Source organism: Carcharhinus amblyrhynchos, chromosome 8 (genome assembly GCF_965287045.1).
Source record: "Carcharhinus amblyrhynchos chromosome 8, sCarAmb.v2.hapA, whole genome shotgun sequence".
In the NCBI taxonomy this organism is placed as follows: domain Eukaryota; kingdom Metazoa; phylum Chordata; class Chondrichthyes; order Carcharhiniformes; family Carcharhinidae; genus Carcharhinus; species Carcharhinus amblyrhynchos.
Genome location: NC_137331.1, coordinates 125,948,520 through 125,965,487, shown reverse-complemented (window position 1 = coordinate 125,965,487; position 16,968 = coordinate 125,948,520). Strand labels below are relative to the sequence as shown.

General features: G+C 45.3%; 1 protein-coding gene across 3 annotated transcripts in view; it reads right to left on the bottom strand.

The window, feature by feature from the left end:
* Positions 1 to 16,968, bottom strand: part of atg9b (autophagy related 9B) — a 72,301-nt gene that overhangs the window by 5,894 nt on the left and 49,439 nt on the right. For all 3 annotated transcript variants that reach the window (XM_080194787.1, XM_080194785.1, XM_080194786.1), the window contains exons 8-13: positions 14,930 to 15,083; positions 12,688 to 12,867; positions 10,926 to 11,171; positions 4,494 to 4,726; positions 2,271 to 2,361; positions 2,056 to 2,140 (exon numbers count right to left, since the gene is read on the bottom strand). In XM_080194787.1, the coding sequence (XP_080050913.1) occupies positions 2,056 to 2,140; positions 2,271 to 2,361; positions 4,494 to 4,726; positions 10,926 to 11,171; positions 12,688 to 12,867; positions 14,930 to 15,083 (989 nt within the window). The remainder of the gene's footprint in view (positions 1 to 2,055; positions 2,141 to 2,270; positions 2,362 to 4,493; positions 4,727 to 10,925; positions 11,172 to 12,687; positions 12,868 to 14,929; positions 15,084 to 16,968) is intronic.

Below are 16,968 nucleotides of genomic sequence, written 5' to 3'. Positions count from 1 at the left end.
AACCACTCTCTCTAGAATATCCCCCTACACCTCTCCATCTCTCCAGAATACCCTTCCGTACACCTCTCCTTCAATAGATTTCCTACAAGCTCTCTTTTGGTTACGAGCTGTTTGGTTAACTCCCTAAACATCTCTATTTGTGGTTTATGCTTTTGTGGTGTATCTTGGGAACTGTGAATACTCCCCATGAGGGCGGGGGCTCAAGAAGTGAAAAAACGAAAGGAGACACCGATCGCCAGCCAGATAGAGGAGCAAAATTTCACACTTGATCTGCAATGAAATCTGATAAAATGCTGAGCACGTGGGGAGGAGGAAGAAGACAGCAATACAGTGGTTAGCACTGCTGCCTCGCAGTGCCAGGTTCAATTCCAACCTTGGGTGACTGTATGGAGTTTGCACCTAACCCCGTGTCTGCATTTCCTCCCGTATTCTAAACATGTGGTGATTGCCCATGCAAAATTGCTCCTTAGTGTCCGGGGGAATAGCAAGATAAATACATAGGGTTAAGATAACAAATCCTGGGTGGGATTGTTGTTGGTGCAGGCTCAATGGACCGAAAGGGTGTTTTGGGAGACATCTGCCGAAGGCTGTGTAGAGCTAAAGAACAAGAGGAGGCCATTCAGTCCCTCAATTGCCTTTGACATGGTAGGTTGTTGTGTCAGTGGGACTAAGCAAAAAATGGTTTGGCATAGACAAGAAGGGCCAAAAGGCCTGTTTCTGAGCTGTAATTTTCTATGGTTCTATAAAGTTAAGTCTCACGGGAACCAGGGTGAGGTATCTAAATGGATACAAAATTGGCTTCTTGACAGAAGCCAAAAAGTGGTTGTAGAGAGTTGTTTTTCAAACTGGAGGCCTGTGACCAGTGGTGTGCCTCAGGGATCAGTGCTGGGCCTACTGTTATTTGTCATTTATCATTTATATTAATGATTTGGATGAGAATATAGGGGGCATGGTTAGTAAGTTTGCAAATGACACCAAGATTGGTGGCATGATGGACAGGGAGGAAGGTTATCTCCAATTGCAGTAAAATCTTGATCAATTGAGCCAGTGGGCTGACGAATGGCAGATGGAGTTTAATTTAGACAAATGCGAGGTAATGCATTTTGGTAGATTGAACCAGGGCAGGACTTATTCAATTAATGGTTGGGGAGAGTTACAGAACAAAGATCTAGGGGTACATGTTTATAGCTCCTTGAAAGTAGAGTCACAGGTGGACAGAGTGGTGAAGATGGCATTCAGCAAGCTTGGTTTCATCAGTCAGAACATTGAATACAGGAGTTGGGACATCTTGTTGAAGTTGTACAAGACATTGGTAAGGCCACACTTGGAATACTGTGTGTAATTCTGGTCACCCTATTATAGAAAGGATATTATTAAACTAGAAAGAGTGCAGAAAATATTTATTAGGATGCTATTCGGACTTGATGGTTTGAGTTATAAGGAGAGGCTGAATAGACTGTGACATTTTTCCTCTGGAGCGTAGGAAGCTGAGGGGTGATCTTATAGAGGTCTATAAAATAATGAGGGACACAGATCAACAAGATAGTCAATATCATAGGTTTAAGGTGAGAGGGGAGAGATACAAAAGTGTCCAGAGGGACAATTTTTTCAGAGGGTGGTGAGTGTCTGGAACAAGCTGCCAGAGGTAGTAGTAGAGATGGGTACAATTTTATCTTTTAAAAAGCATTCAGACAGTTACATGGGTATCGAGGGATATGGGCCAAATGTGGTCAATTGGAATTAGCTTAGGAGTTTTAAAAAAAAGGTGGCATGGACAAGTTGGCCAAAGGGCCTGTTTCCATGCTGTAAACCTCTATGACAATCCTATTCTGTTAGGCCATTTTTTTGATCTGCGCCACAAAATCCATTGACTTCTTGCTTATCCCAGAGAGACGTCACATATACACTGTTCCCTGTACTGTTCCCCCTCCTACAATCCAGGTGCAACACTGTCTCTCCTGATTTACATCCTCCTCTCTGTTAGTGCTGTTTGCCAAGCTTGGTGCTTGCCTCAGCCTCTCTCATTGTATCATCAGTTACATGTAAGCCAGGTACCTGGGGCAGTGGGTTGCTCGGTGTTTGAACTGCGAGTCTGGGATCCATGTCCCATAGACTGAGGCTGCGCACTCTGCTGATGGAGCTGCAAAAGAGAAAAAGGTGAATGAGGAAAGGATTCTACACATCACCCACCAAAATAAAGACCCAGCATCTCTGACTACCCACCCCCAATCATTAGAAAGCATAGAAGAACCTGCTCATTTTATGCTTACCTCATGCATATAAATAGCGTGAAGACTCATTTCTGTTGAAGCAAAGTTTGCAAGAAGCAGAGATCTCCCTGATCCTACACTTGCTGATGTGCTGAGGTAACAAAGGAAAGCACAGAAATTAGACATACACAGATACACTAAGCATTAACTAGCAGTTAAATAATCAGGTTCAGACAGTTACAACTTTGCGGCAGCATGGTGGCACAGTGGTTAGCACTGCTGCCTCACAGTGCCAGGAACCCTGGTTCAATTCCTGGCTTGCGTCACTGTCTGTGCGGGTGTCCTCTGCGTGCTCCGGTTTCCTCCCACAGTCTGAAAGACACGCTGGTTAGGTGCGCTGGCCATGCTAAATTCTTCCTCAGTGTACCCGAACAGACACCGGAATGTGGCAACTAAGGGATTTTCACAGTAACTTCATTGCAGTTAATGTAAGCCTACTTGTGACATTAATAAATAAATTTTAAACTCAATCTCTCCCACCCTATCCTCGTAACACCACTCACTTACCCCACTAAACCCCCTAACCTACACATCTTAAATCTGAGCCCGATGGTTTTCAACCCTTTTGCCAACGAGAACAGCTTCTCACGATATATACTGAAGGAGGAAGAAGAAAGCTATATGGAGTTTATTAAATACAAGAACACTCAAAATGGAGGCAGACTATTTAAAATGGAGGGGAAGAGATGTCTGGTAACCACAAGGTTTTGTGTCTTTGTTCTGTTACCTTGTAAACGCTGGTAATGAAATGACCCATGCTGGGGATGATGGGAGCCATGTGCTGTGGATATAACTGGCTGAAGTGGCCACTTTGAAGTTAGAGTTATTACTGTTAATCCCAGACTACATGGAAGGTGGGGGCTACTTTCCCATCCTATTCTAAATGAGGATGGTGTGGGGCTTGGAGGGGAATTTGCAGGTGGTGGCGTTCTCATTCACCTGCTGCCCCTATCATTCTAGGTGATGAAAGTTGCGGGTTTGGAAGGTGCTGTTGGAGGAGCCTCAGTGAGTTGCTGCAGTATATCTTACAGATGGTACACATGGCTACCACTTTGCATCAATTGTGGAGGGTGTGAGTGTTTCTAGATGGAGTAGTGGTCAAGCGGGCTGCTTTATCCTGGATGATGTTGAGCTTCTCGAGTGTTGTTGGAGCTGCACTTATCCAGAAAAGTGGGGAGTATCCCATCAGACTCCTGATTTGTAGTGTACTTGCTAATAAGCTTTGTTATTGGACAACAAATTTTATCAATTTGGGCACACAAAATGGAAGCAGACTAAAGTTACACTCAGTCTCTCCACTAAAAATCACAAAGTAACAGACACTGATCAGGAGGCAAGAGCATGCTTTTAAAATGCAAATGAGGGCTAACATGTAAGGGAAGCTGGACAGGATGGCACCTACAGGAACTAAATTAAAAAAACACATCCCCACCCCATCAAAATCAGCAGTTCTAAAACAGTCAAACAACTCATGGAGACACCTAAAATTAGCATAGTTACGGAAACGTCCCTGGCCCCTCAAACCTCTTTTGAAATCAATGACACACCTATGGTTCAAACCCCAGAGATTCTAGACCATTAATAACCAATCACACACTTAAAACAATTGCCCCAACACTCGAAAACATCAAAACAGGATGGCTGAAATAAAGGATTGGCATTTGAATCGTGTACTACACCAAAGTTCAGGTATAACTGTAGCCCGTTGTGGGGAAGTCTTTAGTGTGCTTTCAGGACAGTCCGATTGTATGTCCTGACTGCACCTCTGTCGACGTAAAAGAAAATAAAGCTGTGCCGCTATTGAACTACACCCTGAGTCCGTAGTGGTCGTTTCGCCCACTTGCGCTAACAGCATTCACCCCATTCTAACACTTTCCAGAACTGATGAAATGTTTTTGCCCTGAAACATTAACTCTGACACTCTCTCCGCACAGATTGGAATTAACTGTAATTCACAAAGGACCATTGGTATCTCTCTCCCCATTTGAGAGAGACAAGTGGTTTTGCTGTTGAGGGGCACCACTCTGTACCCAAACATGGGGGAGGATAAGGAGATAGACCCCATTGAATTACCACAGCCAGTACAGGGATTGAACCTGCACCATTGGCATCTTTCACTAGCCAACTTACCCACCCAACTACGGACAGAGTATTTGCAGCATCCTGTATTTAGATCACAGATTTCCCGCATTCACAGTATTCAGTGTTATGTTTATCAATTACCTCTCTTCCATGATAGTCCTGTCACTGCGATATAGTGAACTCTCTGCACCATTCTCCATGAGGAGTGTGTGGGATCTGGTCCGCGTTGGGTGGTGAGAGGAGGAGAGCGAGGCGAGGACGCTGGCAGCAGCTGAAGCGGTACTGCATGACTGTCCAAAACATCCATCCCTGCCGGTCAGCAGGGAGCCGGGCAGTGCCGAGTGTGTGAGCAGGCTCATGATCAGATTCTCAGGCTGCAGAAAGGACAAAGCAAACTTGGCAAACGGACAAAGCAAATACCAAACGGACATTTCTATAGTGCCATTTCCATTCCTAGGACATACCAAAGCACCTGACAGGCATTGGCAGAACACTGTAATCACAAAAATATTCCCCTCAGCCCTCACTGTCCCTGCTTGAAGAGCAGTCACTGCTGCTTTTGCAGATAAAGGAGGCAGACAATTCATACACAGCACGATCCCACAAACAGCAATAAGACGAAGGTCCAATTCATTTGTTTTTGGTGCCAGTTGAAGGATAAATATTTGGCAGGACACTGTAGAGAGCCCCCCAGCACCGCACATAGAACATAGAACATAGAACATTACAGCGCAGAACAGGCCCTTCGGCCCACGATGTTGCGCCGACCAGTTAAAAAACAATCACCCTCTAACCTAAACCAAATCCTTACCATCCATAAACCTATCCACGGATCTCTTAAACGCCCCCAAACTAGGCGCATTCACAACTGCAGCAGGCAGGGCATTCCAATCCCTCACCACCCTCTAGGTAAAGAACCTACCCCTGACATCCATCCTATAACTACCACCCCTTAATTTAAAGCCATGCCCCCTCGTGCTAGATTTCTCCATCAGAGGAAAAAGGCTACCACTGTCCACCCTATCTAAACCTCTAATCATCTTATATGTTTCAATAAGGTCCCCTCGTAGCCGCCTTCTTTCTAACGAAAACAACCTCAAATCCCTCAGTCTCTCCTCATAGGACCTCCCCTCCATACCAGGCAACATCCTGGTAAACCTCCTCTGCACCCTCTCCAAAGCCTCCACATCCTTCCTATAATGTGTAGGAATAAATATTAGGAATAACGGATGTGTAGAGTATAGGGCTAACGGTAGGACTCTGAATAGTGTGGATGAACAGAGGGATCTAGGTGTATGTGTACATAGATCCCTGAAAGTTGGGAATCAAGTAGATAGGGTTGTTAGGAAGGCACATGGTGTCTTGGCGTTTATTGGTAGGGGGATTGAATTTAGGAGCCGCAGCGTCATGTTGCAACTGTACAAAACTCTGGTGCGGCCGCACTTGGAGTATTGTGTGCAGTTCTGGTCGCCACATTATAGGAAGGATGTGGAGGCTTTGGAGAGGGTGCAGAGGAGGTTTACCAGGATGTTGCCTGGTATGGAGGGGAGGTCCTATGAGGAGAGACTGAGGGATTTGGGGTTGTTTTCGTTAGAAAGAAGGCGGCTACGAGGGGACCTTATTGAAACATATAAGATGATTAGAGGTTTAGATAGGGTGGACAGTGATAGCCTTTTTCCTTGGATGGAGAAAACTAGCACGAGGGGGCGTAGCTTTAAATTAAGGGGTGGTACTTATAGGATGGATGTCAGGGGTAGGTTCTTTACCCAGAGGGGCACATCTTCATCATAATTAAAGAGGATCGCTAATTCACATCTGAAATGGCAGGATTCATTTTGCCAGAAAGGTACAATGGGAATTTGAATTTTCCCATAGATTGAAGAGAAAAAGGAAGCATGGATAAGGGATACACAGAATATTTTCAGGATAGTTTCTTAAAACAGAACGTTCTGGAGCCAACCTGACAGCAGGCGGTACTGGAGCTGGCATTGTGCAATGTGATAGGATTAGGTAAAGAAGCAACATCACTGAAACATAAAAGATCCTGAATGGTGGATGTGGAGAGGATGTTTCACAGAGTTACAGAGGTTTACAGCATGGAAACAGGCTGTTCGGCCCAACTTGTCCATGCTGCCCTTTTTTAACCTCTAAACTAGTCCCAGTTGCCAAATTTGGCCCATATCCCTCTAAACCCATCTTACCCACGTTACTATCTAAATATTCAAAATTGTATCCACCTCTACTACTACCTCTGGCAACTTGTTCCAGACACTCACCACCCTGTGTGTGAAAAAATTGCCATTCTGGACACTTTTGTATCTCTCCCCTCTCATCTTAAACCTCTGCCCTCTAGTTTTAGATTCTCCTATCTTTGGGAAAAGATATTGACTATCTAGCTGATCTATACCACTCGTTATTTTACAGACTTCTATAAGGTCACCCGTAAGCTTCCTACGCTCCAGAGAAAAAAGTCCCAGTCTATCCTTATAACTCAAACCATCAAGTCCCAGTAACATCCTAGTAAATCTTTTCTGCATTCATTCTAGTTTAATAATATTCTTTCTATAATAGAATGACTAGCACTGTACCCAGTATTCCAAGTGTGGTCTTACCAATGTCTTGTACAACTTCAACAAGACATCCCAACTCCTGTATTCAGTGTCCTGACTGAAGAAACCAAACATGCCGAATGCCTTCTTCACCATTCTATCCACCTGTGACTCCACTTTCAAAGAGTTATGAACACGTACCCCTAAATCTCTTTGTACTATAATTCTCCCCAACACCCTACCATTAACTGAGTAAGTCCTGCCCTGATTCAGTCTACCAAAATGCATCACCTCGCATTTGTCAAAATTAAACTCCATCTGCCATTTGTCAGTCCACTGGCCCAATTGATCAAGATCCTGTTGCAATCGGAGATAACTTTCTTCACTGTCCACTATGCCACCAATCTTGGTGTCATCTGCAAACTTACCAATCATGCCTTCTAAATTCCACTCCAAATTATTAATATAAATGACAAATTACAGTGGACTCAGCACCAATTCCTGAGGCACACCTCAGGAATTCCTGGTCACAGGCCTCCAGTTAGAAAAACAACCCTCTATGACCACCCTCTGGCTTCTGTCATCAAGCAATTTTGTATCCGATTGGCTACCCCACCCTGGATCCTGAGAGATTTAATCTTATGCAGTACCTTGTCAAAGGCCTTGCTAAAGTCCATACAGGCATCAAGCTCATCCTTATCATACTGGATTCATTCTTTCTGAATCTAACCCTGCCTAATCCTGTTAGAATTTTATAAGTTTCTATGAAATTGCTTCTTACCCTTCTAAACTCCAATGAATATAATCCTAACCGACTTAAGTTTCTCCTCATATGATAGACCTGCCATCCCAGGAATCAGCTTAGTAAACCTTCACTGTAGTCACTCTATAGCCTTCCTTAGATATGGACACCAAGACTGCACACAATACGCTGTGTGACCACACCAACGCCCTTTACAATTACAGTAAAACACCCCTACTGCTGTTCATAAATCCACTTGCTATGATGGCCAACATACCATTTGCCTTCTTTAGCTGTACCTGCACGCTCACTTTCAGCGACTGATACACAGGACACCTAGCTCTCACTGAGTATCCACTTCTCACAGCACTAACTCAGTTAATGGTAAGGCAATGGGGAGAGTTATAGAACAAAGAGATCTAAGGGTACAGGTTCATAGCTCTTTGAATGTGGAGTCAGAAGTGGATAGGATGGTGATGAAGGTTGTGAGTGTCTGAAACGCACTGCCAGAGGTAGTAGTAAGAGGTGGGTACAATTTTGACTTTTAAAAAGCATTTAGACAGTTACATGGGTAAGATGGGTATTGAGGGATATGGGCCAAATGCAAGCAATTGGGATTAGTTTAGTGGTAAAATCTAGGTGACTTGTCCTACGGGTCATCCAGACTCAAAATGTTGGCTCAATAATCTGCCTTCTTATTTTTGCTACTTAAGTAGATAACCTCACATTTATCCACATTATACTGCATTTGTAATGCATATGCCCACTCACCACGTGTCTAAATCACGCTGAAACATCTCTGCATCTTCCTCACAACTCACCCTCCTATCCAATTTTGTATTTTCAGTAAATTTGGAAATAAAACATTTAGTTTGGAGTTGAGGGGGTTGAACTATGAGGAGAGGCTGAATAAACTAGGCTTGTACATGTTAGAGTTTAGAAGAATGAGGGGAGATCTCATTGAGACATATAAGATGATGAATGGGATGGATAGGATAGAGGTGAAGAGGCTCTTCCCGCTCAGAAAGGACAGTAGGACTAGGGGGCACAGCCTCAAGATAAAGGGGGGGCAGTTTAGAACGGAGTTGAGGAGGAACTTCTTCACTCAAAGGGTGGTGAATCTCTGGAATTCTCTGCCCGTTGAAGTGGTGGAGGCTGCCTCGCTAAATATATTTAAGACGTGGGTTGATAGGTTTTTGATAGGCAAGGGGATTAAGGGTATGGGGAGAGGGCGGGAATGTGGAACTGAGCCACGACAGATCAGTCATGATCTTATTGAATGGCGGGGCAGGCTCGAAGGCCTAGATGGCCTACTCCTGCTCCTATTTCTTATGTTCTTATGTTCTAAGTGCACTGCCCTTATCTACCTTCTTGGTTACCCTTTCAAAAAAACTCAATAAAATTTGAGAGACATGATTTTCCACTCACAGAGCCATGCTGACTGTCCCTAATCCCTGCCTCTCTAAATGCCTGTAGATCCTGTCTCTCAAAATATGTCTAACAATTTACCCACTACAGATGTGAGGCTCACTGGCCTTTAGTTCCCAGGCTTTTCCTTGCAGCCCTTTTTAAACATAAGCACAACATTTGACACCCTCCAATCTTCAGGCACCTCACCCATGACTATCGATGATTCGAATATACCTGCCAGAGGACCTGCAATTTCCTCCCTAGCCTCCCACAACGTCCTGGGATACACTTCATTAGGTCCCAGGGATTTATCTACCTTGATGCGCTTTAAGACTTCCTTCTCTGTAATATGTACACTCCTCAAGACATTACCATTTATTTCCCCAAGTTCCCTAACATCCATGCTTTTCTCAACAGTAAATACTGATGAGAAATATTCATTTATCACCCATCTCTTGTGGAGCCGCACAGAGGTGACCCTGTTGATCCTTAAGTGGCCCTACTCTCTCCCTAATTACTCTGTTGCCCTTTATGTATTTGTAGAATCTCTAGATTCTCCTTTGCCTTATCTGCCAAAACAACCTCGTCTTGTCCGTGAACCTAGAAATGGGGAGAGGTCACAGTTTAAACATAAGCAATCAATAATATAAATTGGAGAGGATCATGAGTCTTTGGCAGACTCTTTGTCAAAAGACAGAGGAAACAGAGTCTTTGACTATTATAAATTCAGAGCGAGATAGATTCCTGATTAACAAGGGCTGTCAGGGATCAGCAGGAATGTGGGGTTGGGGTTACAATTAGATCATCCACGATCACATTGAATGATGCAGTAGGCTTGAGGGACTGAGAGGCCTACTCCTGCTCCTAATTCATCTGCCTCAAAGTAGGCCAGCGCCGCACCGCCAGAGGGCCAGCGCCGAGGCAGTGCCGCACCACCGGAGGGCCTTTCAGAGAGACAACTATACGAATTAGGAGCATTTAGCCCCTTGAGCCTGCTCTACCATTCAACACAACCATGGCTGATCTAACTGTAACCCCAACCCCACATTCCTGCCGACCCCCAACAATCGTTCACCGCCTCGTTCATCAGAAATCTATCTCGCGCTGAATTAAAAATAGACAAAAACTCTGGTTCCACTGCCTTTGGAGGAAAAGAGCTCCAGGGACTCAAAAAGAAATTCTCCTCATTTCTGTCTTCTACGATTATCCCCTTATTTTGGTGGTGGATACAAGTTTTTGTTTAAAGTTTATTTATTAGTGTCACAAGTAGGCTTACATTAACATTGCAATGAAGTTACTGTGAAAATCCCCTAGTTGCCACACTAGTGCCTGTTCGGGTACATTGATGGAGAATTTAGCACGGCCAATGCACCTAACCAGTAAGTCTTTTGGACTGTGGGGGGGAAACCCACGCAGACATGGGGAGAATGTGCAAACTCCACACAGATAGTGGCCTAAGCCAGGAATTGAACCCAGGTCCCTGGCACTGTGAGGCAGCAGTGTTAACCACTGTGCCTCTGAATGCAGGGGGAATGTGAGATAGATCTTTTAGACAGTAACTGGTAATGACCTGGAAATGTGCTGTGCAAGAGAGGGGTGGAAGCTGAGATAACGAATGATTTCAAATGGAAATTAAATGGGCACTTGAGGCATGGGGAGGGGAGATAGAGAGAGCGGGGCTGACTGGATTGCTCCATGGAAAGCTAGTATAAACACAATGGGCTGAGTGGCTTCCTTCTGTGCCAAAACATTGACTATGACTCTGTACAGTTTTATCAGGCTCAAGTTCCTTTACTATAGACGCTTCACCTAACTCTGTGATAAAACTCTCACTGATATTTTCACAATCTGAGGGCATGCCAGGACACTTACAATATTGGCCGACTCATTGGAGAGCAGTGAGGTGCAGAGGGGTGTGTCTGACAAGAGGTGTTGGGCTGGTGGACCAGTCGCTGCATCATGTTGCACCTTCTCCTTCAAGTGGCTGATGAAGACTGAGCTGTCCTGGGGCGGGTGCCAATGAGGGTTGGTGATGGTGAAGTGCATGAGGGAGAGTTCAGTCTTTCCGTTCTCCGCTTGTTGGTACACTGAAGCTTCTGTCTGCCCTTCTGAGAGCCACTGCAGAAGAAATAAAACCATCATCACAACTCTACACACATCACCCAGAGACCGAGGTCCAAATCTCTCCAACACAAGGATCCAACATTCTCCCGAGAACTTTGGGAGAAGCTGTAAACTCTGATCCCACCAGCAAAACCTTCATCCCATGAACAAATAAAGAGAAAAGTTCAAACCATTTGAATCAAAAGGACCCAACATGTGAACTACTCTCTCTGGGTTACCGGAGGGTTTCTCCCCTCTGGGAAGGGATGAACATGGGTAAATTGGAGATTGGATTACATGCCAGGGAAGAAACTTTCATTCATCCATTTAAATCGAGGATTGATGGAAGTTCTCAGTATGTAAATGTTGCAACCGACTCACTTTCCAATGACCCGAACACAGGCACTGACACACAATAGTTTCCTGTGACTTCTACAAAATCTGGATTTGTGCCAAAAACCAATAGCCTTGATCCAGCCAAACAAGCCTGACAACCAAACCAGAGACCCAAGAAGCAAAGTGCAGCAAGTTTCTACAATGCAGTACAAAGAATCAGCAGTGAAAAGATGGAGGAAGAGAGTATCAGAGAAAGACAGAGACAGGGTGTGAGAAAAAGAGAAAGAGAAAGACAGAGTGGGAGAGAGACAGGGTGAGGGGGAGAGAGAGAGAGAAAGAGAGTCAGAGAAAGGAGGGGGGACAGCAACAGGGAGACAGGTGAGGAGAGAGGAGGAGACAAGGAGGAAGGGGAGAACGAGGAAAGAGGCAAGGGGAGGGAGAGCAAGGGGGAGAGAGAGGGAAGGGATAAGGGAGAGAGGGCGAGAGAGAGAGAAACGGACAAGAGATTGGGCTGATTTTTAACTGCCAAAAACAGGTAGTTATGAGTAATGTCAGACATTAAAATGCAAAAATTGAGTAACAGAAACTTGCAATATTTTTCAGTGAGGAGACAAGGGGGAGGTGACCAATTCTCTCTCTAGGGAAATAGGGTGATTGTTTGAATATGTAAATGAGGCTGCGTACCTTCATTTTAACAGCCACACTATTTGTAACCATAAGCAGTCTGGTTTCCAAACCTCTGGATCTTAAAGAAGATAAAGAGGTTGAATCCAAGAAGATGCAATTGCTTTTTAAAGCACTGTTTGTGGGTCAGGAGGAGCAGGAGTGTTTCCATCTGATCCAAAAAAGGTCCCAGAGTTCAGTGATTCAACCTCGCTCCCAACGCCAACCCTAAGACATCCCATGCTGCCTGCGGCCTGGTGAGGCTGGTTTATGGCCCAAGGGGCCTTTTGCCTACCAATCGGGCTGCTTGGCTAAGAAACAAAATTTGAGGAAGCCAGCAGCTAAATTCTACAGGACAATCCCGAACCCTACTCTATGTGAACTGACCTCGCAGCAGCCCCATAGCACAGGATCACCTCCAGGCTGAAGTTAGCCTGAGTAAAACAGGGTGCGAGAGTAGGAGGATTTGCAGTGAATGTGAGTGCAGGACACAGGATCCCATACTCTGTCCCAGGATGTAGCTCACACATACCATTGGGTTTCCGTGTTTCCGAACATCCATCTGTGCAAAGGAGCAGATATCTCCCACTCCGACCACCTCCACTGAGAAGTTCCGGAAAAAGTCAATGATCTCCAAGGATTTTGGACGCAAGGAAAAGATCAGCACGAACGGAGTGACAATAGGACTGAGCAACTCCTCCAGAATAAACACCTGAAAAATACCAGACAGATGGCGGGTCAGTCAGACCCATTCAATACCATGCAGCGAGGAGGGGATCGCCCCCAGTATCATGCAGCGAGGGGGGGGGGGGGGGGGGGGGGTTGCCCCTGGTATCACGCGAGTGTCACCCCAATATCACACTGTTCCTGGCCCAGTCCTTGCTCCACTTTCACCCTTAGTGTTCTAAATTCCAAATAAACAAGCATCATCTTGCACACTCCCCCCCACCCCCCCGCACTCCCCAACACCAGCCTCTGTATCTAAAGGATCATCTTCCACCATTTCCAGCAATGATACCACCATCTCTTCCCCCCTACCTCCTCCCGATCCCAACAGCATTCAGCAGGAGCCACTCCCTCTCTATTGCCCTGGTCTATTCCTCCATCACGTCCAACTTCCCTCTCCCTTACCCCAGCACCTTTCTGATGCCACTCCACAAGGTGAAACATCTCTCTATATCATCTATACCCGGAGGAAACTCGCGCAGGCACGGGAAGAACATGCAGTCGCCCAAAGCTGGAATTGAACCTGGGACTCCAGTGCTGTGAGGTAGAAGTGCTAACCACCATGTCACCCTTCTCTGTTTAAATTCAAACTGGGCAGATTGGTCAATGGGGAATGAACCAGGGAAAGGCTGTCATTTAGCTTAAAAAAAAGCACAATGCATGGATATATTTTTGTGATTGCAAATGGCAGGGCCCCATTTGTGCATATATGTAGTTTCCAACATGTGTAAATGAGCTATACGATGGGTCCAACTGATAACCTTAAATTGGTTGTCAATTCTTAGCACACTCAGGATTGTTGAGCAAATGTCCAATCAGGGAATAATATCTTAGTACTGTACTGTTGCGAAAAGCCAAAAGGATCAATTATTCGGACATATGGCCAACATAGCTGGCATCACTCCGGGACTGAAATTCATAGACCACATTACTCACATATATAAGTAGAATGTCTGTTTGGCTTAATGGCAATATTCCCTGTCAATGGAGAAAGTCAGTCATGTTGTTACGTCGTGTTAACAACATGAAATAATTACCTATTACTCAAATTTTTGAGATACTTCACGCTTCCGGGATAATCCGAGTTAGACTGGGTACTTTTCAAAACCAGAAATGGCAATCGGAGGCTCATTAATGAGTTTGTGCGAGATGCAGTGAGCAATGATCTGATCAGGGTACCATATCCCGCAGGATGACCACGTCAACATCAGGCTTCCACAATGAGCAAATGGCTCGAGCATTATTGATGAGGTTGCTTTTCAGCATAGCCGTGTGGTCCCGCTCAGAGGCTAGCCCAATGTATACGAATTTGGACCCATTATTAAGAACGGCATGCATTTTGTCACTGCAGTTAAGTTTGTTAAGGATGACTATTCCAGTCCCTTTGTCATTTTGTAAACAGATGGATTGACCTTGTTGCTACCAGATATTTCTGCTGTCTGGGTAAGATTTTCTTAGAGAGTTGGTGCAGACTCGATAGGCCGAACTGCCTCCTTCTTCTCGTCAGGATTCTGTGAAAACTCGAAAAGCAGCCAGTATAATTAAGGACCCCACACACCCCGGACATTCTCTTTTCCATTTTCTTCCATTGGGAAAAAGATACAAAAGAGGTTACGTACCAACCAACTCAAGGACAGCTTCTTCCCTGCTGCTGTCAGACTTCTGAATGGACCTACCTTGCATTAAGTTGATCTTTCTCTACACCCTAGTTATGACTATAACACTACATTCTGCACCTCTCCTTTCCTTCTCTATGAACAGTATGCTTTGTATAGCACACAAGAAACAATACTTTTCACTATGTTCATACATGACAATTTTAAATCAAATCCAATGATTGCTGACATTGTTTGGCTGTCATACTTCCTGATTACAACACTTTAAACATATGTTAACATTGTCTGGGCATCCTGAGAAAGTCAGCACGCAAACACAAGTCCTCCTCTGTTGGGAGCTTTATCCCAATTAAGTGTTGAATCCCTCACACTTCTGCATTCGCTGTCCCTCACTCCACCCATCACCATGACGCACTCCAACATTTACCGTACCGCTTTGTACTGGAAGAGTTGAGCCATCTCATCCCTGGTCTCGGATTTGTTGGCATTTCCTTTCCAGTGGTCAGGCATGTAGTGGATGTGGGCCAAGACACATTGCAGCAGCTGCTCTGGGCACCATACCATATATTCGTCAGGAATAAAGGACCTGGCAGCAAACACATCAGGAGTTAGCACACTTCCACAAACAGGTTAAGGTCAGCATGACTGCAAAACTGGCCAACAAACAATATGAAAGCTACCTTCTATTTAACCCCATGCTGTACCTGTCCTGGGAGTGTTTGATGGGGGGGGGGGGGGGGGGGGGGGGACAGTGTAGAGGGAGCTTCACTCTGTATCTAACCCCGTGCTGTACCTGTCCTGGGAGTGTTTGATAGGGGACAGTGTAGAGGGAGCTTTACTCTGTATCTAACCCCGTGCTGTACCTGAACTGGGAGTGTTTGATGGGGACAGTGTAGAGGGAGCTTTACTCTGTATCTAACCCCGTGCTGTACCTGTCCTGGGAGTGTTTGATGGGGGGGGGGGGGGGGGGGGACAGTGTAGAGGGAGCTTCACTCTGTATCTAACCCCGTGCTGTACCTGTCCTGGGAGTGTTTGATGGGGACAGTGTAGAGGGAGCTTTACTCTGTATCTAGCCCCGTGCTGTACCTGTCCTGGGAGTGTTTGATGGGGACAGTGTAGAGGGCGCTTTAGTCAAACTGGTAGTGCAGTCGATGTAGTTTACGTGGATTTCAGCAAAGCCTTTGACAAGGTCGCACATGGGGGGCTTGTAAAGAAGGTAAATTCACATGGGATACTGGGTAATTTGATAAAGTGGATTCAAAATTGGCTCAGTGGTAGGAGAGAGGGTGATGACAGAAAGCTGCTTTAGTGACTGGAAAGGGTGGTGAATCTCTGGAATTCTCTGCCCATTGAAGTGGTGGAGGCTACCTCGTTGAATACATTTAAGTCACGGGAAGATAGGTTTCTGACAGACATGGAAATTAAGGGTTATGAGGAGAAAGCGGGAAAGTGGAACTGATCCACTTCAGATCAGCCATGATCTTACTGAATGGCGGGGCAGGCTCAGAGGGCTAGATGGCCTACTCCTGCTCCTATTTCTTATGTCCTTATGAAACCAATATCCAGTGGTGTACCACTGTGTTGGGTCCCCTATTATTCATTTATATAAATGACAGTCTTCAGTGTGGAGGGTAGGATCAGTAAGTTTGCAGATGACACAAAAATTGGCTGGTTAACAGTGAGACAGAGTGTCTTGAGTTAACAGTGAGACAGAGGCAGGTTAACAGTGAGACAGAGTGTCTTGGGCTACAAGAAGATACAGACAGAATGGTCAAATAGGCGGATAAGTGGCAGATGGAATTTAACCCTGAAGAGTGTGATGTGATAGACCTTGGAAGGAGTAATTTGACAAGGAAGTACTCAATGAATGGTAGGACACTAGGAAGTTCTGTGGAACAAAGGGACCTTGGCGTGTTTGTCCACAGATTTCTGGCAGCGGAAGGGTGTGTTAGATGGGTGATGAAAAACGCATATGGGACACCTGCCATTATCAGTTGAGGAATAGATTACAAAAGCAGGAAGGTCATGTTGGAGTTATATGGAACTTTGGTGAGGCCGCAGCTGGAGTACTGTGTGCAGTTCTGGTCACCACATTAATCGGAAGGATGTGATTGAACTGGAGGGGGTGCAGAGGAGATTCACCAGGATGCTACCTGGGATGGAACATTTAAATTATGGAGAGAGGTTGGATAGGCTTGGGTTGTTTTCGTTGGAGCAGAGAAGACTGAGGGGTGACCCGATCGAGGTGTTCAAGATTATTAGAAACATAGACAGAGTGAATAAGAAGCAGCTGTTCCCATTAGTTGGAGGATCAGTCACGAGGACACATAGGTTCAAGGTGAAGGGCAGGAATTTTAGGGGAGATGTGAGGAAAATCTTTTTTACTCAGAGGGTGGTGACGGTCTGGAATGCACTGAGGGTGGAGCAGGCGGGAGCCTCACATCCTTTATTAAGTATCTGGATGAGCACCT